General features: G+C 37.6%; 3 protein-coding genes across 6 annotated transcripts; 1 reads left to right on the forward strand and 2 right to left on the reverse strand.

The window, feature by feature from the left end:
• Window positions 1-1,011: 1,011 nt before the first annotated feature.
• Window positions 1,012-11,653, reverse strand: fnbp4 (formin binding protein 4). Of its 2 annotated transcripts, none has more exons than XM_053481609.1 (17): window positions 11,387-11,653; window positions 9,854-9,943; window positions 9,234-9,364; window positions 8,387-8,561; window positions 7,900-8,047; window positions 7,636-7,742; window positions 7,180-7,502; window positions 5,797-5,995; window positions 4,917-5,008; window positions 4,689-4,793; window positions 4,378-4,511; window positions 3,420-3,583; window positions 2,907-3,115; window positions 2,666-2,801; window positions 2,334-2,524; window positions 2,061-2,218; window positions 1,012-1,932 (listed from the first exon to the last, which is right to left on the reverse strand). In XM_053481609.1, exons 1-17 carry the CDS (start codon window positions 11,502-11,504, stop codon window positions 1,839-1,841), a joined length of 2,574 nt encoding a protein of 857 aa, XP_053337584.1. In that variant the 5' UTR covers window positions 11,505-11,653; the 3' UTR covers window positions 1,012-1,838. The 2 variants fall into 2 exon arrangements, with proteins under 2 accessions (XP_053337584.1, XP_053337579.1); XM_053481604.1 differs by having other exon boundaries at window positions 7,180-7,506; window positions 7,640-7,742; window positions 11,387-11,649.
• Window positions 11,654-14,125: 2,472 nt separating this feature from the next.
• lrrc10 (leucine rich repeat containing 10) lies at window positions 14,126-16,021 on the reverse strand. Its single transcript, XM_053489235.1, has 2 exons — window positions 15,900-16,021; window positions 14,126-15,707 (listed from the first exon to the last, which is right to left on the reverse strand). The coding sequence occupies exon 2, from the start codon at window positions 15,671-15,673 to the stop codon at window positions 14,834-14,836; it is 840 nt and encodes a 279-aa protein (XP_053345210.1). The 5' UTR covers window positions 15,674-15,707; window positions 15,900-16,021; the 3' UTR covers window positions 14,126-14,833.
• Window positions 16,022-18,638: 2,617 nt separating this feature from the next.
• On the forward strand, window positions 18,639-27,553 carry cnot2 (CCR4-NOT transcription complex, subunit 2). Of its 3 annotated transcripts, none has more exons than XM_053491070.1 (15): window positions 18,639-18,707; window positions 20,008-20,130; window positions 20,330-20,402; window positions 20,511-20,658; window positions 20,756-20,938; window positions 21,136-21,212; window positions 21,341-21,466; window positions 21,619-21,743; window positions 21,842-21,962; window positions 23,531-23,687; window positions 24,782-24,843; window positions 25,087-25,136; window positions 25,343-25,443; window positions 25,574-25,718; window positions 26,593-27,553. In XM_053491070.1, exons 2-15 carry the CDS (start codon window positions 20,020-20,022, stop codon window positions 26,677-26,679), a joined length of 1,566 nt encoding a protein of 521 aa, XP_053347045.1. In that variant the 5' UTR covers window positions 18,639-18,707; window positions 20,008-20,019; the 3' UTR covers window positions 26,680-27,553. The 3 variants fall into 3 exon arrangements, with proteins under 3 accessions (XP_053347045.1, XP_053347047.1, XP_053347046.1); XM_053491072.1 differs by having other exon boundaries at window positions 21,845-21,962; XM_053491071.1 differs by lacking the exon at window positions 18,639-18,707 and adding an exon at window positions 18,824-18,959.
• The last annotated feature ends 275 nt before the right edge of the window (window positions 27,554-27,828 follow it).

The raw sequence follows: 27,828 nt of genomic DNA on the forward strand, positions 1-27,828 counted from the left end.
AGTATATACCAAATATAATTGTGCAGTAATCCATGCAGAGTACTAAGAAAGAAAGGCAAATTATTTGAATGGTATCACAACATGCACTGATCAACCATAACATTATAATCATCTGCTTAATATTGAGCAGGTCCCCTATGCGCCACCAAAACAGCAATGCACTGTCTTCTGACACCTTTCGATGGAGACTAGCATTGGCCTTACCATTACAGTAACCTATATATTGGATCAGAGTATATGGACCTGCATTTACTCCCCACATGCATCAGTAACTTTGGCTGCCCATGACACTTTTTAATCGGTACACCGGTTTTAATTCCATGCACCACTTTTCGTCAGTTCTCACCACTGCAGTCCAGGCACATCCCCCATGTTTGCCATCACAATTTGCCACTTGTTAGTCACTCAAATTCTTCCATTTGGCAATACTTTGTTTCCAACACATCAACTTCAGGGACAAAACCTTCACTTCCTGCCTAATATACACAAACCCACTCTTGCAGGTGCCACTTGCATGAGATATTTTAACTGTAGCAAGGGTCAAATTATGGCAGCTAGACAACTGGGTCAGAGCAACTCCAAAACAGAAGCGCTTGTGGAAAGTTTTCAGTCTGCAGTGGTCAGGACCAACCAAAAGTGGTCCAACGAAGGAAAACCCCAGGGTCATGGGCAGCCAAGGCTCACAGATGCATATGGTGATGCCTAGACCGACATAAGAGCTGCTATAGCTCTAATTGTTGAAAAAGTTAATGCTTAGAAAGGTGTCGAAAAACAAGTCATTACTGTTTTGGCAGCAAAAGCTGGAGGACCTACTCAATATTAAGCGGGTGGTCATAATTTTATATCTGATCTGTGTATGATGTGTTGCTATGTGCAATTTCAAATACATTAAACAATTTAAAACCATTTATTTATCTTACAACTCCTATGAAATTGTCTTTTATCCAACAACTGGACACAACAAATCTTTAAGTCTTGTATTATTCAAATTGAAAAGCAGCATCCTCTTAATTAGGTGGTATAAATTTATTATTTACAACATAGAAAACTTCAGCGACCACCTCACCCGAATTCTAGTAAGGGACACTGCTATACAGAACACTGTGGAAGAAACTAGCATGGCTGTAATTGGCTGAAATTTCTCCAGATTAAAACTTAAATTGTTAGTTTGTTTATAAAGTATTATTGCAAAGCCTATACCCTGCACAGACAATTCCTTCACTGATGTATATAAGAAATTTGACCCCAAGGGTAAGTATTTATATACAGGTCCCTCATTAATAACAGATCACCCTAAATAACAGATCACCTCAAAAAGCTTGGGGGGAAAACAGTGTTCTCAACCATGCACAATTGTGTATTATTCCATCACTTTTTATGGCTAAAGCTAGGAACATCAGCTTCAAGGTATCGGTAATACATGGACATTAAATTAGCTTGAATTCCTACAGTAAACAGTCTTTGGACCAAAGACACATGATCATGGCACATTACATCTTAAAAACATCACAAAACTTGCCATAATCTATACAAAGTACTAGTCTCAAAAACAACACATGCTAAAATTAAAAGAAGGCAGGTTGTTCCGCAATTACTATTGATCAATGTTGATGCAAGGGATATAACATGAAACCGAAAATATAACAAATACTTTGTACACAGATTTATTTTTACAAAAACAATAACAGACACTTTGATGCCTTTCTTCAGAATACCTCCTCACCACTTAAATAGAGGTGATAATATAAAAACATTCAGTTAAATCTAGTCCATCATGTACAAAAAGGTTAAGAAAAAAAAAATCTAGTCCAAGACCGTTTCAAACCCAAGGGCCAATGTTATGAACTCTGCATCATTTTCCTCTTCTTTAATAATCTTTCTCTCCAGTCATCAGGCAAAGCTTCAAAGTTGGCGTTCTTCATTGCCTTTCCTCTGCAAATGTGAGAGAAGTCAAACCATTATAGTCCAACAACAGAATGACTGGAAATTAAGTAGTATATACTCCAAATACAATTCAATAAAATGAAGGATCAAAGCTAGCTGCTTTTCACTGCACTTACGAGGAAAGCTGTTGCTGTTTCCACTCTTCAATGCGCTTATTGTTTAGTTGGTCTCTGTCTTCGTCACTAGAACTTGACTTCTCTTCTTCATCCAATTCCTTTTGGATGCTCTGCCATTTTTTCACTAAAGATGGCATCTTAGTCTTGCTCTTTTTCGTCTGAAAAACAAGTTTATTATTAGGGTATTCCATGAAATTAACAGAACACTTTCAAGCCCACAGATCATAAGTAGGTATAAATTTACAGCGTGAGAGACAGACTGTATCAACCTACCTTGTCCTTCTTTAGCTTTTTAGTTTTGTCCGTAGCCATCTTTGGGATCACTGGTTCAACTGGAGGCTGAGGTGGTGGAAGTGGAGGTTGTGAAGGTGCAGCTGGCATTGGTGGAACAAAAGTCTCCGATGGCAGAGCAGTTGTAGCTACTGCAGTCATACCCCAATAAGTACTTGCAGCGATTATAGGGGCTAAGAGATTATGAAGCAAAATACAGAATGATTGTGATGGTTATTCGTTAGATTAATTCATCAACAACAATAATAAATAATATTCAGTATTAAAAAAAAAATAGATGAATTATGTATTTAAATGCTGGTCTCTTCAGTCACCTGCTGTGGCAGTATGCTGGGTGTATAGTATGGGACTGCTGCCAATAGTGATGGCTTTGTTTAACTGTTCTGATCCTGGAGCTTTCCTCTTCTGACCTTTAGCCACAGCTCCTTGAGTTGCTGCCGCTTCACTTGCCTGGGGAAGGCAGATGTTTAAATTAAAGTGTAAATGGAAAAATGTAACATGGAACAAATTTCTATACAGCAGGCACATCATTTATATCAGTAAAAAATATTATACCCTAAATTCCTCTGTTCCAGGAGCAGGTGGCTCAGCATCCTCATCTTCCATTTCAACCTCCTCGATCTCTCCATCATCGCTGAGTGGTGGAGGAGGGGGTGGTGGAGGAGATTCAGGAGGTGGTGGTGGTGGAGGTGGTTCTTCTGCAGGAGGAGGTGGTGTGTTTGGTGGAAGTGGAGGTTGAGGAGCTGACCAATACGACTGTGTTTCTACAGAGAAGGGACCAGAAGTTACAAACATTAGTGGTCATCTAACTGTATAAGTATTCGTAGTATCGCATCTATTGCATTAATCCTGACCAAATCACAAACACTGGCTGATGAGCATTTTAAAAAACTGAACACACATGGTAATGAGGCTAGGTACAAATCAACTCTTAATTCAAGATTTGTTGTAATTATGCATTAGTTAAGGCTATAAGCAATCTTTACCTTCAGGTCTGCTGTATCCTGCCCTTGTATTTTGGTTACAGGTTTTGTTCTATTCAAAATTGATTGTTGAAATGAGACCTACCTTCTACACCACTGGAAGCCTCAGCAGGTAGTTGATCTGCATTTTCCTGACAAACTGCAGAGGGTTGGGGTGGTGTGGTATCTTCCTCATCTTCCTTCACTGCTGGAAACTCCCACTGGGAGGCACTGGTCCGGTCATTCACATAGAAGTATCGCCTGTGATCTCTAGAGTTGGAAAAAACAAACACACAATACTGTCTCAGCAGCTGGATTCTTTACATAAGACCCAGGGAGACTTGGGTAGAGCAAGGGGTCACTAGTTCCCTAATGAAGAAATGTTGAGCTGGGCTTTGCATTAAGCCCATGAGAGGAGCCAGATTAGATGGGGAACACTGGTGAAAAACCCACTTAATGCTCAAAAATCATCACAATTACAGCAAATCCTAAAACATTTATTCAGTAGTCATGGCAATACTCACACAGACAAAAACCCACCGAGATGCCTTTGAGAAGACATCTTCAGAAGAGGGTAAAGGAAAGAGTATTTTTATAATCATCAAATGTTGCATGGAAAAAAAACAGTAAACAAATTAGATTGGTCTGACCTTCAGGCTCCCACAGCAAGGCACCGTCTTCGCTTTAACTGATGCTTGTGTGCTCCCATGTAGTCACTCTGTGTCACTCACGCTCTCATCATTTTGGGGCAGTCCTGTAAAGTTCAAAGCTCTTGCACGTGCAAGCACCTTCCTAAGAGCTAGTGGACCATTCTGTCTGATTTGGGAGTGAATGGGCTCATCTCTTTGGGGCTCGTGTCAGTTGGCGCTTTACAGATGCTCCCTTATAACACAACTTTGTATCTTTCTCCTTGATTGGCGACATTTCCCAATACTACAAACCAGTCAGGCATTTGCCATATTGCAGAGGTAAAGTAGTCAATAGTCACAAGTGTGGGGTGGGAGTTAAGAGTTTTTAGGGAGGGGTGTGGAGTGATTAAGATGTGAAAGGTAAGGAGCTCGTACCTGTCCCAGTGGCAGGACCAGCCCTTGGGAGTGGCGTTAAGTTCGTAATGTTTTATGTGCTCAGCAGCTTCCTGTAACCTGCGGCGAAGATAATTTCCATTCAGAGCTCCTTCTCGCCAATCTGCTATCCGCGTCTACAACAAAAACAAGACATAAAGACACCAATAAAAATGTATCTATTGTATATTTATCTGATATCGGTTTTATACTAAATGTTGATAATGTGTTAAATAAGATTACTGCACAGACCAAACCTCCTAGGCAAATGTTACATTGAAAAAGTCAAAGAAATGACAGAAAGCTTTGTCTACCTCAGTTTGCAACAGAAGCAACTGAAAGTTGGAGATGGCCTTTTTGTCAATTCCCAAGAATTCCATTTTGCTGGTTAAGGTATTAGCAAGCTCTCCGATCTGAAACTGAAGAAGCCATTTCACAAAACTGAACATGCATGGTAATGAGACAAGGTACAATTTTCTCTTCATTTTAAATTTGTTGTAATTCACCATTACGCATTAGTTTATGCTATATGCAATTTTTACCTTCAAGTCTGCTGTATCCTCCTCTTGTGTTTTGGATACAGTTTTTTCCTGTTCCTCTTTGTCCTCTTCTTTCTCAGCTGTTTTGGGATGTGCTAGAAAAGAATAAAATGTGAAAAAAATGTCTTAAATTGGAGATAAACAACTATTGAGAATTTTCCAAAAAAAATTAAATAAATTAATAAATAAAGATAAAAAACCTAGCTGAAAAGCAATTTAGATAGAAGACAATTGGCAAGCAAAATCCAAAACAATTTTATTTACCGTTTGGGGATGTAAAATAGTTTAGTGCATTTTGTTTTGTTAAAGCTTCTAGCCAGAGGCCTCAGTGCCAGCAGAATGTTTTAAAAACAGTTACTTATACCATGTGAAAGTGAGACCTGATAAAGAACCAATCTCCTATATTTTATTAGGGCTGCAACTAAAGATTATTTTGATAATCGATTAGTTGGGCGATTATGTTTTCGATTAATCGGATAAAACCTAACCGCTTCTTTAATTTGATATTTCGCTTATAACTATTTAAAAAAAATCAGGGTGTTATTTATGTATAAAAATAAACTTTTAAAAATGCAAAAGCCACATAAAGAAGTTTAATAATCTTTAATTTTGATATTTTAAACCTTAAATGAAATGTAGTATATAATATATACAGTATATATATATATATATATATATATATATATATACACATACTCAACAAAAATATAAACGCAACACCTTTGTTTCTGCTCCGATTTTTCATGAGATGGACTTAAAGATCTAAAATTAATTCCAGATACACAATATTACCATTTCTCTCAAACATATTATATTACAAATATTTTATATATGGCTAGATTGCAATATTGCTTAAATATTATTATTATTTTTATGGTGTTACCTATATCCACAGGTTCTGCAGTGTCCCATTCTGTTTTGTCAGAGCCTCTGCTGTTTGAGTCAGGACTTTGTGCCCGAAGAAAGGCTGTTTTCCACTTAGTCTTCTTCAAAAGGCCTCGAGAACCCTCTTGACTTGCTTCAGAACAGGGGCTTGAACCGCCGGCACTGGCATCACCTTCTTCTAAAGCACGAAGTTCAGCCTGGGGTGACAGAAGAGAGTACTGCTTTAAAATCTTTATAGCTAAGGATGCACAGATAATTGGATGAGAGCACATATCCGTGCTCTCGATCAGTAGAATAATACCTTCAGAAAAAGATGAATAAGGATTTGGGATGATCCAGTTAGAGCCCATCGCAAAATACTACTGTAAACCTTACAAATAATATGAAAAGTACTGTGCACATGTGATTTTTCCAAACGTTATACATTTTCGCAAGTAAACGCAAGTGTACTCTTCAACTCATAGTTGTGTGCAGAATAACAAGCAAAATAAACAAAGCAAAAATTTTTTTAAATTTTTAGTCGTGCCAATTCCTCCCCGTCACTAGGGGGCTCCCACATTAAGGCTACTACTACTACTCAGTCGGGAGGGCAGAAGACTCTCACGTGTTTCCTCCGAACCACGTGACGCCAGCCGACCGCATCTTTTCGAACTGCTCGCTCAAGCACCGTTAGGGGCGGCGTAACACACTCGGAGGACAGCGCTATCCGCTCCCTCCGCTTGCGCAAGCTCACAGACGCCCCCGATTGGCTGTAGAGCCGTGATTATTGTGGGAGCATGAAGTACCTCTCATTCCTCCACTATGAGAGAGCTCGCCAATCAGCTCTTTCAACACCTCCGGCTGTGAGAGGTTACAGCATCACCCGGGAACCGAACCAGTGATCTCCAGATAGTAGGGTGAGCACTTTACTACTGCGCCACTCGGAGGCCCAACAAAGTATTAGTTAACAGGTAAACGTGTACACATTCTTAACTAAACAAGTTATTATTAATTTTAAGGGCCCTCCTCACCTCAGAGCTGTCGTACAAATGTTTTAGGACACCAGGGTATAGCCAAGTTATTTGTAAGTATTGGGAAGGGTCTTAAAAGACAGGATTAAATATTAAATATTAGATGACATAATAGTTACTAATATATTTATAATACACAAGTCCAATCCTTCTGCCGCATTGCAAAATAGAAGATTATTTACAGTCACTGTTCAAGTACAATAATTTAAAAATTTTTTATTATACACTAGCATTATTAGCAGCAATACTTACGAGCCACTGCATAGAACAGGCATACTAATGTAATTTATAAAGCATGTTTTAGCAAATTTACTACTTTACATTTGAAAGGTCATGCAAGAGTGAAATTACAATTCAGATTAGCATCATACCTTTTTCCTCTCTAATGCAAGCTCTAGTTCTTTGGTGTCCTCCTCGGTTTCCTCTTCTCTGTCAGAGTTTTCTCTAGATTGGTTCCTACTTTGCTGATTACATGGAGCAAGGCTTTCTTCATCACAATGAGCAGGAGAACCTGGAGACGCCTCTCCCTCAACCTCTGGAGCTTTCTCCACCTTCTCGTCCATTGCTAAAATCTTCTTCCTCCATTTCTCTTCTGCCTCTTTTACATCAGGCGGTATTAAAGGGGCAAGGAGAGAGGCAGCTACCCCTCTCCTCTCCTCCTCATCACTAGTTAATGCAACTACACTCTCCATTACTTCCTGTGTAAAGACAACATATTGGAAACTATCAATCATTTAATATTAAATTAACCTGACTGTGTAAAACTTTATACAAATTATTTTAATTAAATAAATAACAGTTATGAAGTCAAAATAAACATCTAAAACATGCCTTCTTTTTTGGTTCTTGCTTTGATGCAGTGACAGTCGGGGCCGAGTGCTGTTCAGCATAACTCGCTGCATGATGCAACACCTCACTGCCATTAACAGATGAGCTGTGAAATACAAAAACTGTTCAGCTAAAATACTAAATAAATAAGTATATATTTATGTTAATGCAATTATGTTTAAAATAAAAATGCCTTTTTAAAGTAGTAACTTTTTTCATAAAACATGCTCAAAACGAGCATTTTGGCATTTCTCAAATCTTACTTCTCTGAATACTGCTGTAAATTCTGCATCTGATCAGCCAGATAGTGGGGAACCTCCCAAGCCACCTCGTTAGTCTGGGTGTTCCAATAGTAGTAGCAGCCCGTGTTCTCATCCCATACCTCCTGCCAGTCACCCATTTCAACACCAGCTAATGCAAAAACATACAAAAACCATAATACGTCATAAAATCAAATAAATAATACATATTCTTTTAGATATTCTGTCTCATGGCATATAGGTGAACAATGCATCCACAAATATATTATAAAGCCACAAATTACCAATAGATGTAATAGAGGTAATAGAAGTAATGTTTTTAATCGTTTGCTGTGTCTGCACTAATGCAAAAAAGAAAAATAATAAAATAGTTGGACAAAAATACAAAAGTATTTGCCAAAAAACGTTAACATAAAAAATGTTATTCTAAACATTTTGAGAAACCGTTGCTGTAATAGTTAAATTTGGGCCTGCCAATAAATTTACTAACCTCCTGCCAAAGAGTACTGTGTATTATACTGAAGTTCCTGTGCAGACCCATTTTGTGCATAAGCGTGCTGTTCTGCCTTGGGTTCGGGGCGAGGAGGGGTAGGTGCTGGGACACAGGGCTCGTCCTTTGTAGCATCATCAGTCTGGACAGGCTGAGTAGTGATAGCATCAATTTCCTGCAGCAAAAATTAGTTAAGATTAAATACAACTTTATTGTCATTGTGCAAAGCACATGTTGAAAAGCCAATAAAATGCTATTAGCATCTTGCCAGAAGAAGTACATAAGACGCATACAATAAATAATTGATGCAATAAAATAAAGGTCAAGGGTTCATAGGTTCATAGTTACATGGGTGTGAGTGTCTTATATAGAGAAGGAGCAGTGGGTATTAAATATATGATATGGTAATACACCATACCATCTTTGCGAACTTTGATTGTGCAGTGGGGAAGACATGTCAAGAAGATAACATGTTAAATCAGAATATACATATGTACATGTATTAATGTCTGTATAGTACAGCATGTACATAAATATTGGTAGAATATACAGTAGTGCAATGATACTAGAAATTGTGTGGTTGCAAGATGCATAGAGAATAAAGCAGTCTGTATCTCTGTATAGTATGTACAAATTAGATATTGGTAGAATATACAATAGTGCAATGTTAAATTATGGATAGTGCAAAAATGCATCATCTAAAGCAATGTACAATGAAAGAAAGAAAAAATAACACTGCACAGATACAGGTCATATATTTGAGAAAGCCTTTAGAATTATGATTTAAAAAAGACAAAAAGAAATTACTTAATGGCATTTAAGGAAAATTAAGCAGAATGTTACTCACAGCCATAAAACTTGCAAGTGTACTGTCAATGTCTGCAGATCGATTGAGCTTTGCTTTGGCAGCAGAACTGCTTGCGTCCGATGCATCCTCTTCCTCACTGTCCTCATAAGCACCGAGCAAAGACAAGCCCTCTATAAAACAAATCCACAGCATGTCATTTCGATTACCAGGATACATGTAAAACACAAACATGAAAACGATCCACCTATATAACTGACTCACTATCATTTCAAAGGTGTATGAAATGAGACAAACCATGAGTTGAAATTTAGAAACTTGAAATTTAAATGTAACTGAAGAGATATGGCCCTGGTTGCCTGTTCAAAAATGATTAGCTTTTCCTGATATCTTGTATGTACATGCATGTCAGCAATCCGTTTTTAATTTTTGTAACTTGCATGGAACCTTAGTTTCAGTACTGTATTAAGCTTACAATTTTTAATTCCAAGTATAAGGTATGTGTGACAGATAGTTAAAGAATATTAAATGTTAGATGTTTTTAGTTGTACCGTTTACTTTATTTAAGGTTTCCTGTTCAGCTTTGTGTTTTTAAAATGATGGGGGGGGGACCAAATAAATCTTTATGCAACAAGGCAGACATCAGAAAATTCTTTACTCACGTGTTGCCTTTACTGCTGACGTCTTCATTTCCATGTTCATCTCCCTGTAGATTGCTTGACCGTCTTTGCCTGTATTACCCTCGGTCTCCCCTGAAAGACAATTTCTCAATTTCTTATTTAAAAATAAAAAAATAAACATACAAAAACATTTTGCTACTGAAATGCCCCCAAAATTAGTAAGGGACTGGTAAACTTTTGCTGCCAAAGAATGATTTTAGGGCATAAACTTCACACGATTATAGCACAAATTAGAAATACTGATCTCTACAAAATCTGGGTTTAACTACTAAAATGATTGCCAACTATTTATCAACATAGTTACTTAGTTGACGTTTGTATTCCTTTTTAGAATTTCTCTCAAAGATTTAGGTTTAGACTATAGACTGGAAATAACAACGTTTAATCCGTTCAGGTTCAGGGACACGTCAGATCAGTCGGATTAGCCACCAAAACACAGGGATTACATCTTACTTTAATATTTTATGCAAATATTTAAAAACAAACACACAATATCAGCGCAACTGAAGCAATTAGAACATCTCAGTTATGAGACTTATCAATGTATGTAACGTTAAGCATTAGTAATCTAGAAAATTACGAGATCAGTGATTCTCAAGTCTGATCCTGGTGTTTCATCTCCCAGCACATTTAATTTAACTAATCATTAAATTCACCGGTGTTTTCGGGACAGGGTCTCCTCCAGCAGCAAGGCTGAAAACCTCGGATCTAAACGGTGTACTCTGCAAGATCAGCTCGGCCTTTGGTACGGCAGGTCCGCTCAGACCAGGCTTACTTTTTTTTTTTTTTTTTTTACAGGAAGCTGGTCTAGTAAACATTGTAACTTAATAAAACTACATCGACTGTTACAGTACTTGATGTACTCATCGCCCCATATTTTAAAACATATTTCACACTCAGAAACGCTGCGTTATACTAACGCCAACTAAATTTCTTTTGTACACATCAGTCCGGAAACACAGCTTCAAATTAGCGAAAACATTATTTCCTCCTTCTTTGCTGTCTTACAGTTATACAACAAAAAATATGTTATACATTACACAGAAACTGTTTTTTAAGGAGGGAAAACCTAACTGAACCGCATTTCTGTTTTCTCCTGTTGTTTTTTATGTTTACTTATTTTATTTTGATTGGTCACGCTTAGGGTGTTTCGTCTGCTAGCAAGAGTTAGCATGCTAACGGCGTTAGAAAAAACATTATGTGACGGAGTCAAACTAGCATTCCCATTTAAACGAGATTAATACTTAGCTAGACAGTCATTTTTATTTTATTCATGTTGTTATTATAAATATTCGATTTGTAGCGACACAGTTTGATAAATTAGCCGACTAGCTTATTCACTGACTAGCGTTGTTAGCCAGAGCGCCATGCACGAGCCGGACGAGTCTGGCCTGGGCGAGGCACCGGGAGATTCGTTTCTTAACAATTGGTAGTGTTTAAACATCAGATATAAGCAAACATTTTGAGGGATACGACATACAATCATCAAAACAAAAAAAGTGGGTAATGTCTCACCTTCTGATCCAGAGCCTGCAGCCTCGTCTCGGCCTGCTCCTGTGCCGCTACGCAGTCCTGGTGGTGAAAGCTGTAAAATGGTCCGTCGGCCCGGCCCTGCACGGCTTTTCTTTCCCATCACTGTAAGCGAGCGGCGGCGCTGGTAATGGAGCCGTGCTTCTGCTTCTGGCGCACAATCAGCTTCACTTTCAGTGTCGTGTGAAGGCAGCGACAGTACACTCCGCTTCCAACGTCTCCGGAATAAAAGAAACCACCGCCTGGTTTACCCTCTCAACTTCTACACGCAGCATACATATCAATTCTGTATCACGTTACGTTATTTTATTATCACTATTACTATTTTGTAATATTACCCAAAAGGACCTTTACTAATAACCTTCGTGTGTCATTATTGCACAGTTGTACAGTCAGCTCCAGAATTATTGGCACCCTGTGTTTTACCGTGCAAAATCTAAATTAAATCTCATTTGTCCCGTATACAGATTTACAGACATAAACATATACACTGTATGGCAGTTGCAGTGATATGCTGTGACTGCCCGTGACCTAAAAAGAAAGATATTTCTGCGATGAAATAAATTGCACTAGAGTTTCAATTTAAAAAACATTTATTCATATTTATTAATGTATATTTTTATATATTTTTGATATGTGTATATATATAACTGTATTATTATTTTGGCACATTTTTCATTCATCAATTGCAAAATGGTCATCTGACCATTCGTTCATTCTCTAACTTCTTCCTATATTCCTAGGACACTGGGAGTGAGTTGAGAACACACCCTGGATGGGTGATACGGCATTTTCCAAACACTTGTGGACATTTAGAAAAGTCGAAAAAACTAAATGATCCAGAGGCAACTCAGACAGACACATGTATAACACACTGAGCGCTGGAGTTGGTGTTGTTACGTTTGACTCCGAAGCCCCTGCGTCGAGCAGAAGAGTCGGCTCCAGATAAAGCCTCGTCCGAGCGAAGTCTGTGTAGTTTCCCTGTGTGTGACGTCCGATGACATCAGCAATGATGTAACAAATCAGCATACTGTGCGGCCCTATAGCACGTGACTTGCCACACAGCTATTGCGTATGAATGGAGCCAGCAACAATAACTGCAGAAACAGTCAGAGGCTTTTTCAGATACAGAAATGGTAGTTATGTACACTATCTATCTATCTATCTATCTATCTATCTATCTATCTATCTATCTATCTATCTATCTATCTATCTATCTGTTGTACTTGTGTATACCATATTATGTTTAGTGCACATTTGATATAAATTATTATCATGTCTGCATTATTATCTACAAAACATTTAATATTTAACTGTATAACTTAATAAATACATAACATTAAAGGATTTAGTAGAATATTTGCATGACTGTAAAGAAAGAAGCATATTACAAAAACAACAACTAATGTAGGCTCTTTGGTTCTTTATGAAAACAAAAAGGAGTGAGTATGATAAAGTTACCAAAATAACTTTTCTTCAGCAAACCCAGTAAAACCTCCCAGTTGTTTTAGTTATAAAACCGCACAAATCTATATCTAACACTACTGATTATTTTCAAGCAAAATGTTTTCACACCTAATATGGACTGTGCTTATTTTATTACACTTTATTGCTCTTTATAAAAGTTTAGTTTATGTAGAAATGTTTTCGCAGGCCTTTTTTTTTGCTTATTATTATTACATTTTTGTATGAGCCCAATACTCTTGCACAGTACTGTAAGTAAAACAAATAGAGCAACAAATATATATACCGACCATACTGCTCATCTAAGGACTGCTAGGTTGGGTATTGGACCATTGAGCAAGTCCATAATACTCATCTGTGCAGTTTTTGTCACTTTAAATAAAGCATCAACTTGGATTGACTAGCCAATGAAGTAAAGGTAAAATAAATTTTAAAAAAAACTGATTTCTGCAGTATCAGCACACCTATTATTAATATTTGCATTTGCATGTCTCCACTATAACAGTAGTTTCTCTTTATGATGAAAAGACAGGTTTCAAGGCACCTGTAGTCTGTAAGGGTTTAAATCTTTAGACAGATAAAGATTCAACATTTAGACAAACATTTCTGTGCCAATTTGGAAGTATATGTGGAATTGTTATCTTAATTGTCTTATACTCACTCACTTACTCACTCACTGACTCACTTTTAGTAACCACTTTATCCAGGTATGAGTGAGGATGGCTCTGGACCCTATGCCAGAAACACTGGGTAGAAGTTTTTGGGGTAAGAAGATTACTGTGCACAAATGGCATCCCTGAAATGCATTATTGCCTGCTAGTGTCAGAAAGAGAAAAGGCCAAGTTTGCTGTCAGTTTGGCTGTTCGAAACACTTCAAGCCACAACAGCACGAGGAGTAGCTGTTGAATCAATACATATTTTTTTTTGTGCTACTGGTTGAATACCAGTGCGTTAAATGTTATGTCAAGCTTAAACAATGATGGGTGACCTTTTATGATAAAGAACACAATATTTTACCTACTATTGGCATGTAATAATATAGTCTAGTACGGGGTTTGTGACACAGCATATTAATATCCAACTGGCATTTAAAACAGACTAACTCATATAAATAATATATAATTAAGTAATTCCCCTAAGAAGTGCCTGTAAGTTTTTAGTTTATTTAGTCAAGTTTATACTTGTCTAATTAAATTAAATTGCCCTTTAAATAAAATACCTTCATAATAATCAAGACATAATGTATTTTAGTGAATTTTATTGTACTATTTCTGTGCATATGAAAACAATACACTTCATACAGAAGCTGTGACAATCTCATAAACTTTGCTGACAATAATCCCAAATGCACATAACATTTTGTTAAATTTTGGCTTATTGGTGGAACTTATACACATATCTACTTCTGTTAAGGAGGGCAAAAACAGCATACAAATTTGCTAAAAATGGGGTTGATCTTTGCAGAAAACAGTAGCCTATTCAACACACCACCAGCAACCAGGAGCAGCTTGATAATTAACAGAATGATGATAAAAGGCTATTAAAGGTCTTACATTAAACTGGAGACCCAAATCTGTCACTTCACACATGCATTATTGAGGAGGTGAGGTACAATGTTGGAATTTAGCAATTCATCATTGGAATACCTTTTAATAATACCTTGTACATTTTTAGTCAAGATGATCCCTAAAACAGAAATAATAAACCTTTACATAAATTAAGACATCATAAAGCAGAAATGTTCTTGTATACTATACAAAATATATATGTCATAGGGTGAGAGTCAAAGTTATCCTGAAAATATGTATTTCATTATTGGAGAGAAAACTTTTTTTCAAACCATTTTTTATATTTAGGTTTCTATTTTACACCTTCATCTAAGGAATATATATTAGTATTACTGTTCACTGTTTTGCTACATTCAATACATTATTCATAATTCACATAATTTTAGTTGTACAGTTTTTGTCACTTGTTTTCTGCCAGCTGTTCTCTCACCTCTATGGACACCTCAGCTGTTTTTTCTTCTATGGACACTTCAGCTGTCTTTCTTTCAACTTCATCATCCCCATCATCAACACTAACAGCCCAGCGGCCCACACGCTTTACACCTTCTCCTACTATAGGTGCATTAACACATGGATTGTGGTCATAGATGATAATCTTAAGCCCTGTTAAGTGAATAAGTGTTGGGAATTGTTGTATGTGGTTCCTGTCTACATCGATCACTTCCAAACCATGCATTTCCAGGAGAACTGGTGGAAATTTATTCAGGATGTTGCTTGATAACCAAATACATCGCAGCTCGTTTAACCTAGCCAGCTCACCAGGCAAGTTACGAAACTGATTATAATCCAGATGAAGAGTCCTAAGGTCAGAAAGCATGCATACTACTGATGGGAATTTTGTAAAGCAGTTGTTGTCTAGCCATAATGTCTTTAGTTTAGTGAGCTGAGCCAGCTCTCTTGGCAGTTTGTGAAGTTGATTATTCCCAAGGTAAAGGGTGTTAAGTTGCCGAAGACTACAAACAACCAAATCCAGTTCCACAAAACAGTTAAAGTCCAGAGCCAGAATTTGAAGTTTTTGCAAATTAATAAGCTCAGGAGGCAAATTGGTCAAGTGGTTATTACTCAGATAAAGTTTAACAAGGTCACTGAAGGCACATACTCTAAGGGGAAAGCGATGAAGATGACGACTAGTCAGGTCCAATGTGCAATCATGTGGCATCTCCTTCAAGTCCCCCACCAAGAACCGTTCACATCTGTCTGATGGAATGAAGGCCACAGCTCCCCGAACAACATTTCCCATTACTCAGCCCCACACTCATGGTCCCTTGATGAAGCTTTTTAACAGACATGGAAAGATACAGTACGTCATCTTTTGTCATAAATATTTAAAAACTTTTGAGTCAGTAAGCATCTTTTGTAAAAATTCTTCAATCTTTTTGTTTCACATTTTTTATATGATATATTCTTATAATATAGTCATTAAATGTTAATCAATACCCTGTATAATAAAACTGATAAGCACTTACTAAAGAGCTGCAGAAAGGTCCTTTTCATGACTGGTATGCTTCTCCCTTCCTGGAGACTTCATATTTTTGTCTCAAAGAATATGATGCTTTTCTTGCCCTGCACTCTGCACTCTGTGCTCTGAGCTTGCTGGCTCCTGTGACTGTTAAAGATGATACTCCACTTGCCCCTCCTCATGGATGTTACATGAATTCCAGGCTGTGGAAAGCGAAGCACTGATAAGTGAAGTATGCAGTGGTTAAAGAATGTGGAGTGAACTGAGCCTTGTATGCTTATCTAGCCTCTCACCCACAACAATTACTAATTTCATTGCATTCAACAATTCAAGCCAAATGCATCAAAAGCAGTGTTTGATTGTTTGGACAGAACATAACTTATACTGATTAGGTTAGGAATGAAATAGGCCCTTAAATATATGTTTAAAATTTTGGGTAAAAGTGAATTTTAATGGTTCCAGTAGGGATAACAAGAATTTTGATGGAATTATTACGGTAAAGTTAATAAAAGTAAAATATGCTTGTACAACTATAAGTTGTGGCTGATTCATGTATACATTTTTCTTCATGCTTTCTCTTTCACAAGTTGTGGAATAAGCTGTGCCATGAGGGAAGAAAAAAATCAATTGCTGGGATAACCTGGTCATTCAGTACTTTCAGGTCAGTTGACTTGTTTTATTGTCACACTCGAGGTTACTAGCAGCTCAGCCCGCATCCAGATCCTAACGTCTACTTGCGAATGAAGTGTGTGATCAACACGCTGCTCAGATCCTCACACTGCTACAATGATTTGTCAGCCTTTAAGTCTGTCTGTTATATGTGCTGCTTACAGTTTGCTACATTAAGTGAGGAACGCATGTGACACACCCACAGTATTGTTTTTTAGGTGCCACTTTTATCTTAAGAAACTGATGACGTTACCTACCATTTTATAGTGTACGGATCACCTGTGACACACTTACAATACAGTATGACATACTGTAAAAGTTAAGAATCACCTGTGACAAACTTGTGACGGAATTACATGTGCAAAAACCACAAGCACTGCACACTGCCCAAACAGACAAATAAATCTCTGTTATATATACTGTATATTATGATCATAGCACTGCCTCCAGAGGCTTGTACAGTGGGCACTATACATAAAGGGTGCCCACAGTACAATCACCACAGTTAATTTAATTCCTTTAGACTGTCATAATAACAGAAACTTAATGTTAGGTTTTAGACAAGACAGCCCAAAATGTTATATTATTAAGATGAATAAAAAAAAATATATTGCTTCATCTATTCGCTGCACCTTGATATGCTTACTGGCTGAGCTCTGAACCAGTTAAGAGGAATAAACACAAACACGAACACACATGCATGATGTGTCTAAAATTCTATGTTTATTAAGAGAGCATATTTAAACTTTTTGCCAGATACCCCATGTTATGTAGGTCCCGTATATCAAAAGCATGTACAGAAAGTCATAAAGCGACCTGAAGCAGATAGATGATAGGTAACATATTAACATTTTCTTGATAGACAAAAGGATTCCAGCAGACACAAGGATTCCAGCAGACACAAGGATTCCAGCAGACACTGTTTTTTTATATATATATTTGTCTGAACATGGGCTATAGGCTGTGTTACCACATAAGGAAGCATAAAGTCCAATGAGGGGATTTTTTTATGGGCATTGGACGCATGGGAAGGTTCACATCATATGACAAAACCTTACACTGAACAGTTTTTAAATATTAGAAAGAAGTAGTAATATTCCATGACACTAATCCCAATTTAACATTCACATATGACATAGGAAACAACATAAAGATACTGTAAAGGGAACATCTCTGGCATCTTTGCTATGTTTTAACATCTAGTGCTTTAACAAAAAAAATTTTTTTAAATTAATTTATTAATTAATTAATACATAATTGACCTTTGGTGGCTCATTGACTTAGTCATAAGCACTGTCGCCTTGCACCTCCAGGGTCTGGGTTCAACTCCTCGGGTCTGTGTGCATGGAGTTTGCATGTTCTCTCTGTGCTTGGTGGGTTTCCTCTGGAAACTCAGTTTCCTCCCACAGTCCGAAAACTGGTTAATGCCAAATTGTTTGTAGTGTAAATATTGACCGGAGGTCCTACCATGGTCGTAACAATGTGAATAAATACAATGGTGACCATTGGCCTTCACAGTCCTTAGGTAAACTCCCAGTTGGATGAATGGATGGGATGGAATTGACCTTTATGGACAAAGGTACACTTCATACACCTTCCTGGGTAAAAGATCCATAATAAAGTGACAGCGAAAGGTGCATCTTAGTGTCTATATAGTGTTTATTTCGTATTTAACCACTGGCCTTCACAAACATGGTTGTGAGCATCTTTTCACAATAAATAGGCTATACTAAAATGTTTTTAAAAAAGGTAATTGTCATTTATTAGATGGGCATTGTCACACAGACACATAATTTATGGTTGACAACTTAGTTTGACCTTCTAAACACAAGTTGTTTTATATTGCAGTCATTTTATAATTACATGAGTGTGCTTTTTTTCTGAGCTAGACAGTCCTTTTGCACTAGGCACTAGTTGGCTTTGGTAACAAAACATCATTCAGAATGAGATCATACACATTTAAAGCTCGAGTGATCAGCCGTGTATGTTCACAACAGCAGAAAGTAATAATATGAACCAATTTCAGGCCTAAAATGATAGGCTCGGGGTCAGTACGGGGTCAGAGGGTAAAGGCTATTCACCCAGCATTCCCAGCTGCAGGATACACAGCCATCTTGGATCTACGAGCAGAGGGGAAATTAATGCGGTTAGTGAATTCTATCTTAATGAAGACTAAAACACAATCCAGTGCGATGAAACACGAGCAGAAATAAACCCCGATTCATAGTTTATGATCATTTTGTTCTTGCACGCGCGTTGCGCGTGAATAAACAGCGCGATACCCACACGGGGCTCGAACGTCTGTGTTTTTGTCTGTGCTAGCTGTGTTAGCATTTAGCTTGCGGGCTAACTGTGCACAGAGAACCCTAAAGCCGTACACTGCCGTGCTAAATAACCTGTAAGTACAGTACTACAGCAATGCTGAGGTCCTCGTATGACACCCCGCGTAGTACAGTAGGGTGCTGTTTTGGCAGAGGGGCAGAGATAAAGGCCGGTTTCGAACGGATACACAGCGGGCCTAAACTCTTGCCCTTCTACAGCGAATGCCACTTTGTTAGCTCCACGGCTAGCTACAGGCTAACAGTGTAACAGTAAATATTTAAAAGACGCGGTGCTGTGAGGTTTTCGGTATATACACTGAATACAAGCGAGGTGCAGCCGAATAATGAACAATTTGTTAACCGACACAAATTAACCATTATTTTTGTTTTTTTCCCTGCGTAGCAGGTATAGCATCGATGGATAAGTCGGCTAACAACATTTAGCATCAGCTGGTTGTTAAGAGCTAGCTAACAATTGCTGTCCATTTAATTAGCTGACGTTAGCTAGCAGTTCTTTCCTGTAGTGTTACCAGGTAGCAAAGGCAAGCTAAATAAGTGTTTAAAACAAAGTTTGTTAATCTCGAAACAACACACAATTAATAAAAAGGTTTGCTAGCGAAGCATTATTATTATTTTTAGGCGCAGTAGTAATATAGTACACGTTTTCATATTTTGTACAACGTTAACTAATTAAAACGGTTGTCTACACTGCTTACTGCTTGTGTTTTATAAACTGGCACTGTGGAATTAAGTAGTTAGCAACTTGATAAGCTGTGCTCCAGACACCTGCTGCTTCTTAGTGACAAATCTAAATGTCAGTGCTAAGTGTGAAACTTATCGAAAGTCATTATTTTATACTATTGGTATATTTTAATAACTGTTGGAAAGGTAATGTCTGGAGTTTAATAATTATGGAGCTGTGTTTGTTTACTTCTTTCCATGTCCTGTTCTATAGTTTGTTTGTTTTTTTAAAGGAAAAGAAATCAGAAGCACTTGCATTAATCCATGTTTGGAATCTTTGAAAATAACTCACAAATACATAACAAATATGCTTTGAGTATATAATGAGAATTTTTTTAAAAATAAAATTTTACTCTTAATTTGAATCTCACTTTTTTTTTATAGGTGACGAACGGTATGTTCAGTGCTACAAGAAAGAAGTTTGTAGAGGGGGTCGAAAGTGACTACCCTGATGAGAGTATTTACTATGGCCAGCCGTCGATGTTCCCTCATCGATCGGAGAAAGATGTAAATACAACCTTTACTTAATATTTTTATTTTGTCCTACACACAGATGATGAGTTTTTTGAGATAATATTTCTCAAATGGAAACCCAGACAAATCCAATAACAAATCTTAATTTCTATTTGTGGTAATGGATTTGTCTGGGTTTCCATTTGAGGAAACTGTAATTTGTTTTTAAATCTAACTCTTTCTTTTCAATCAGATGCTGGCATCTCCTTCGCCGTCATCGTCAGGTCAATTGTCGCAGCTTGGTGCAAGTTTGTATGGTCCCCAAAGTGAGTACATTAATTTAAATTGAGAATATTATTATTATTTTTTTTTTAATAATTACTACTATATGGTATTGGTTCGTACTTATACAAGTATTATTTTTTAAATTAAAGGTGCACTAGGCTTCTCAATAAGGAGCATGAGCAACAACAACCCTCAGTTAAACCGCAGTTTAACACAAGGTACTCAGTTACCGAGCCATAGCACCCCAACGACGGGGGTCCCAACCATGTCTCTCCATACTCCGCCTTCGCCAAACAGGTACACCTGCTTTATTTGTCTTTACTTAGCATATGCACTCTAAAAGAGAAGTGTTTTTATAAGCCCTCAAGTAAATGCCATATGTTCTGCTCCACAGGGGCATTCTGCCTATGAACTCCAGGAACATGATGAATCACTCGCAAGTGGGCCAGGGCATGAGTCTGGGTGGCAGGACCAACAGTATGGGAAGCTCAGGCCTCGGGAGCCCCAACCGCAGCTCACCAAGCATCATCTGCATGCCAAAGCAGCAGCCGGCACGCCAGCCCTTCACCATCAACAGGTAAAAAAAAATCATCAGACATGAGCGTGCTGCTAAGTGACATAATTGCCATAAATGATTGTCCCTCTCAATGCTGTATTATGTTAGATTAGACGATAGATTTATTTCTCAGATCTATCTGGTTGGAGATTTTATTAAGTAGTTTTAATTGTCCAGCCTGTGTCATTAGTAACAACTGCATTTCTATCATTCCTCAGTATGTCAGGTTTTGGAATGGGTCGAAGTCAGGGGTTTGGTATGAACTCTTTATCGAACAACATCTTTAATGGAACAGGTACGTTATCTGTGGAATAGTTTAAATATTCTGACAGTTATAAACATTTTCTATACTAGTGTGCATTTCAGTTTTTTATGCTGTTGTGTGTGCAGAGAAATGCTAACATTACATGGTCTGTGTTACAGATGGGAGTGAAAATGTGACAGGATTGGACCTCTCAGACTTTCCAGCATTAGCAGACAGAAGTCGGAGGGAAGGAAATGGAAATCCAACACCGTTGCATAATCCCTTGGCTGGAAGGGCTCCCTATGGTGAGGACCCATTAGTAACAGTAAACTCAAGAAAGAAATGCATCAGTATATGTGTTTGACTTGTAATCAGTCTATCTATTATTTTTTTGTTTGTTTGTTTTTAGCTGATTTATGACTTTTTTTTTTTGTTGTTGTAATTGTTTGCATCACAGTTGGGATGGTCACAAAGCCATCAACTGAACAGTCTCAAGACTTCTCGATCCACAATGAGGATTTTCCTGCACTGCCTGGGCCTAACTACAAGGACCCAACGTTGAGCACGGATGACAGCAAAACAGTCAGTGTTGCTCAACATTTCAACCCTTTTAGCCAATTCTGCGACCAAATATTCAAGATGCTCATTTATGCAAAATTTTTGATTTGCTTATAATTCAGCAGAACTTGAACTCCTCAACCAAAAGCAGCTCCAGTGCGGATGGCCCTAAGTTTCCAGGTGATAAGACATCAGCACAGAACAACAACCAGCAAAAGAAGGGGATCCAGGTGCTGCCTGATGGTGAGCTCCTTTTAAAATATTTTTTTTATAGAATAAACTATTTAAAGGTACAGTTACATCTTGGATTGCGAGCTTGATTTGTTCCTGAAGCGTGCTTTTATATCAAAGCGCGCACACACGCGTGCACATACATACATATATATGCACACCCACACAAAACAAATGGAATCACTGATCTCTGTCTGGTTACTGGAATCTTCTTCTTTTTGCTTGTCTTTAACAAGGAACCTCTTTAATGACACTTATCAAGGCTGCGCTTGTTTATTGAATAATTTTTTTTTATTTTGCTTGTCTTGCAAAACGCTCGCAGACCAAATTACTTGCAATCCAATGTTCCACTGTATTTCTTTCCTTTTTTCATGACATCAGTTATATACTGCAGTTCTACCTAACAAATTCCATATCTTGGTCAGGGATTTGACCTCATCAACATCAGTGATACGAAAGACTCACTATAAAAGTTCTCATGAATAAGTATCACCTGTTTGTAAACTGTAAGCAGGGCTGTGCACAGTAATTAAACTTCAGTCATTTGTATTGAGGTCACTTGCTACTCATTTATGAAGATATTTAGGGATTGATTTAAGACACAACTATCATTCTGACAGACTTTTAGTATTTATGGCAGCTGTAACTAAATAATGTGACAGTTATTTAAATGGTATTAACAAGCTGGTATTATATGCAGTGAGAATATTTATAAGCAATCATTATTATGTTGGCCTTTTTGAGTGTGGGGTAAAAGCAAGGTATAACTTTTTGTAACAAATTCCTTGGATAAAAAGTTAGTCAATGTATGTATTAAAATAGGAAATAGAGAGATACTTTGAACTGTAATCAAACTAAGTCAGGTTGCTACAAAATTATTTAAAAACAATTTGTTGTATAGCCTATTTTCTTTCAAACAATTTCTTTTTAACAGAACTTTTTTTTTTTTAAATCCAATATAAAAGGTAAACCGTACTGTATAGGTAGCTTTATTTTTCATCATAAAAAAAAAAATCAATACTTTCAATATTTTTCGTTACGAAATAATTCTTGCAAAGGTGAGTTTTTGAACACACCAGCTTAAAACATTTCAAATGCATCACAGCATATCTAAAACAATTATTTTAGCACCTGGCAGCAATAATAAAAAAAAATGTTTGCTTTTAAAGTGATTTGTCCCTGATGACTCAAAACATTACAGGAGGGAGATATCAATGCATTCATTAATTCTTTAATAGCTTTAATTACAAGACTCCAAAAATACAAGTCTCAAAACTCATCAAGCCTAGGTCAATTATTTATTTTTTAATTCCGATTAATACATTTTTAAAATTATTAGTGTACTTTTTGGTACTCTTTGGTGAATTATGAGGCCAAAAAATAGTAAACAAAACAATTTACCTGTTCATTCCTCATAATTTAGGTAAAATGTTAAATTTAATCGCGATGTTGATTTGATGTCATCGCCCAGCTATAGTTGAGGGGTTGTTTTACCAAGAGATATTTTACTATAATAAAATGAAGCATGCACATTATTAAAACAGCATAACAATCCCGGTTATTACCATACTCTTTTACAGGCAAGGTGACAAACATTCCTTCTGGAATGGTGACGGATCAGTTTGGAATGATCGGGCTGCTAGCCTTCATCCGAGCAGCTGAAACAGACCCTGGGATGGTTCATCTGGCGTTAGGAAGTGACCTGACCACACTGGGGCTCAACCTCAACTCTCCAGAGTATGACACTTCTATACACTGATCAGCAATAATATTATGACCACTGACTGGTCAAGTAAATAACATTGATCGTCTCATATCTATGGCACCAGAAAGTTGTTGGGATATGTTAGGCAGCATTTTGTTAGGACAAACCAAATGTGGTCTGGCGACAGGGTCATGTGTGGCCAAGGCTCCTTGATGCATGTGGCAAGTTAAGGCTGGTCCGTGTATTCTGTTCCAATAGACAAGCTACTGTAGCTCAAATCTGAGCTGAGGAAGTTAATGGTGGTTCTGATAGGAACGTGTCAGGACACACACGATACACCACAGTTTGTTACATGTGCCCATCCTGACCTGCATCCACTGCCAAAAGCGCCTACAGTGGGCAACTAAGCATCAGGACTGGATTGTGGAGCAGTAGAAATAGGTCTCCTGGTCTGATGAATTACTTTGGTTTATATCATGTGGAAGACTGGGTGTGTGCATCACTCAAGATGAACCATGGAAAGATGGCAGGCCGACAGAGACAGTGTGATGTTCTCCTGGGAAACCTTGGGTTCTGCACTTCATGTGGATGTTACTTTGACACTTACAACTTATTTAAACATTGTTGTTGACGAAGAACACCACTTCATTAAAACGGTATTCCCTGATGGCATTGGCCTCTTTCAACAGGATGTGTCCTACTCCACTGTGCAAATATTTCAAGAATGGTTTAAAGAACATAACATTAAAATTTTTCAGATCTCGAACTAATTAAGCATCTGTGGGATGTGCTGGAAATAAAAGTTCAATCCATGCGGGCCCCACCTTGCAACATACAGGACTGAATGTATCTGCTTATGACAGCTTGGTGCCAAATACCACAGCACACCTTCAGAGGTCTAGAAGATTCCATGCCTCAACAGATCAGGGCTGTTTTGGGGGCCTACTCAGTATTAGGCGAGCAGTCACAATGTTATGGTTGATTTCATAATTCTTTGTGTATTAGTGTCTTCCTTCTGTATGAAGATTTGTTTTATTGTTTTTATAAATGGTATACATTTTATATTTCGTCTTTGAGATTTTTTTTTTAGGTCTGGAGATTTTTATGCTTGTATGTCATTCAACAGGAATCTGTATCCCAAGTTTGCATCTCCTTGGGCTTCTGCACCATGCCGACCCCAGGACATTGGTTAGTGTCTGCTTTATTCAATGTGTACACCTAGAGAAGCTCTTATCTCCATATTGAAGATACTATAAACACTTTTGGTACTCTTGGCCTTTTACCTTTTGAGTCTGGCTTCTATTACGATTTTTGTTTTCTCTTGTTGAGATTCTTGCTACTGTTGTGCCCGGCTTGGTCATTATGGATTTAAATCCACGTCTATACCATTTAAAGAGAGTTGAACTAATTGTTGGTACTCTTCTTTTTCAGATTTTCACGTTCCATCCGAGTACTTAACCAACATTCATATAAGGGACAAGGTATGCAACACTGACGTAAAATCGCGTGATTGTACCATTGCCTCTCATGTAGACATGCCAGATTAGGCCAGGCAGAGATATAACTAAGCTGTGTGGAATGTTTGAGTGCTTTGTTTATGGAACATTTAATGCATCTTAGCACTATACACACGTTAGTCATAAGAATATTTTTGACATTCAATTTTATATGCATTGTTTGTCTACAGCTTGCTGCAATAAAACTAGCACGTTATGGGGAGGACCTGCTGTTCTACCTCTACTACATGAACGGAGGAGATCTCCTACAGCTTCTGGCTGCTGTGGAACTGTATGCATGACTCCATACGTTTCATGAACAGATAAGAAATGCCCCGTCAGTGACAATTAAAGATGAAATTATGAGGCCGCGTATGTTCTCCTGTTTTGATGTAATATTATACATTATACCAATGTTGCAGCTTTAACCGAGACTGGAGGTACCATAAGGAGGAGAGGGTGTGGATTACAAGAGCACCTGGCATGGAGCCCACTCTGAAGACCAACACTTATGAGAGGGGGACATACTACTTTTTTGATTGTCTTAACTGGAGGAAGGTTGCTAAGGTGAGATGACTGTAATTTAATAATTATAAATTAAAATTATATGTCACATACACTATATGATATGCAGCATATAATATGACCGCCCGTGAACTTAAAAAACAAGATTATCAATGAGAAATTGATTATGGAATAAAATATAGAAAAACTTTAGCTGTAGAAAATATACAAGATATGATGATTTTTTTTTCCAAACTTTTATTTTTATTCGTTTTAACATAACGGAACAAACAGATCACCAGAGGAATCACATACAACTATTAAATATTTTTAATACAGTCGTTTTTATAGTACAGGTTACTCTCCCATTAGCCCCCCACCCCACCCCGCCCTGCAAAGGGTACTGTAATCATAAACACCAACATGGATTACTTCAAGAAGATATGATTATTATATATAAAAAAAAATTGGCTGTCCCAAATATCAACGTTTATTATATTGAATTTTTAATGGTTATAAAATTTAAACTGCAGTTTTTTTTTTGTTTTTTTTTGGCAAATTAGGAGTTATACCGAATGCCTTAATGATATCAAGCATGAATACTAGGGAAGTCCAAGATCAACAATTACCCCTTGTGCAGTATTGTATGATATCTCATATGACCATATTAAGAAACATGGTGTAAGTTGACTGGAGACCCAAAAAGGCAAAAGGGGAAACTTTATCTTGGGTGGTCATCTATGGTCGCAGTGCTTGGTGCTTTAATGGCAATATACAGCATAGCTCCTGTTTTACTATTCAGTATCTTTTGGTCATCTCCAGCTGCCAGTCAGACTAGCTTACTTGCAAAGTCATAACTCCATCAAAATATTAGCTGTTATTTGGGATAAACATGGCTAACCAAGTCTTTTTCTTTCCTCTCTCTTTCAATTTTAAGGAGTTTCATCTTGAATATGACAAACTTGAGGAGCGGCCTCACGTACCAACCACCTTCAACTACAACCCGGCGCAGCAGGCCTTCTGAACCGGAGGTGCTCAGGCTCTCTGAGCTGCAGGAACAGACCTCAGCACTAGACTTGGCCAACCACAATCTGCTTTTATTCCTCACCTGTCTGGACAAGGACTGCAGGAGGAGGGCAGGGGGTCTCTACCTTAAACAGTGAGGGGAGACACCATGCCTTACCAATAATGTGCTGCCCAAAATGACACACATCCCCCACCCCCCCTACACTGTTTTTAAATATTCTCATACCCTCTTTCTTTTCCTTCTTTTTCATTCTGAGCACCAGTCTGTATTTTGTTTACGCCTCAGATCAAAAGCCTGTTTGGTCTTTGGCAGGAGAACTGACTTGCAGTACGACAAAAGGTTACGTTTCGTTTTCCGAAACGTACCGTTAGTAAACAGGACAGACACAAAAATCAATCCAATACATGTGAATACAAAAGGGCGGAAGAAAAATGCAATGTTCATTGTTGCACTATTTAGTAATAAAAGAACACAAAAATTGTTTTGTGCTTTTTTATGTGGAAAAATGCTCTTCTGCTGTTTTTGTCAGGAAGGAAACACCCTACTGTTAACATCATGGAATCTCTCTTGTCTTTTAGCTTTTTTTTTTTTTTTTTTCTTCTCCTCCAGAACATTCCTTTGTCCGTCATCTTAACCGTGCATTCAGTCCTACACCCGATCAGGTTTTCTCTGCCTAACTCCAATAATTAAAAATCAGACTGTTTTAGTGACCATTGTGGGAACAGCTTGTGGACCATCCTCACCCAGGGGGTTATGACTAAGCTACATTGTTCCAGATAAAACACTTCTCAGTCTTTGTTACGATTTTGTAATAAATGTGTACATTTTTTTTTTATTTTTTGGACATCACATGAATAAAGATATGTATGTACGAATGTGTATATATTATATATATAGATAGCTGTATCTATATATATATATACATGACGTCTATTTTGGAAAAAGGTAATTATTCTTTGCTCAGCCTCATTTTTAGGAGGCGAGCAGTGGTGGCATTGTGTTACAAACAAACAAACAAAAAAAATATATATAGTGTTAATAAAATTGAGCTGCCAGACAGGGGTTCACACTTGTTACCCTGTGCACTTAAGGCCAAGATAAATATTCTAAAATATGGAAGGCCAGATTTGTCAAACCAAGGAACTC

The sequence above is a fragment of the Clarias gariepinus genome, chromosome 2 (assembly GCF_024256425.1).
Source record: "Clarias gariepinus isolate MV-2021 ecotype Netherlands chromosome 2, CGAR_prim_01v2, whole genome shotgun sequence".
In the NCBI taxonomy this organism is placed as follows: Eukaryota; Metazoa; Chordata; class Actinopteri; order Siluriformes; family Clariidae; genus Clarias; species Clarias gariepinus.

Bases quoted from the DNA above. Each gene is read 5' to 3' on its own strand.
- fnbp4 (XM_053481609.1), bottom strand. From the start codon at position 11,504: ATGGGAAAGAAAAGCCGTGCAGGGCCGGGCCGACGGACCATTTTACAG. The intron at 4,512-4,688 runs GTAGACAAAGCT...TTTTTGTTGTAG, and splicing joins TGCTTCTGTTGCAAACTGAG to ACGCGGATAGCAGATTGGCG. The intron at 3,584-4,377 runs GTACGAGCTCCT...TTCCAACTCTAG, and splicing joins TGGTCCTGCCACTGGGACAG to AGATCACAGGCGATACTTCT.
- lrrc10 (XM_053489235.1), bottom strand. From the start codon at position 15,673: ATGGGAAATGTTGTTCGGGGAGCTGTGGCCTTCATTCCATCAGACAGA.
- cnot2 (XM_053491070.1), top strand. From the start codon at position 20,020: ATGTTCAGTGCTACAAGAAAGAAGTTTGTAGAGGGGGTCGAAAGTGAC. The intron at 25,444-25,573 runs GTATGCATGACT...CCAATGTTGCAG, and splicing joins CTTCTGGCTGCTGTGGAACT to CTTTAACCGAGACTGGAGGT. The intron at 25,719-26,592 runs GTGAGATGACTG...TTCAATTTTAAG, and splicing joins ACTGGAGGAAGGTTGCTAAG to GAGTTTCATCTTGAATATGA.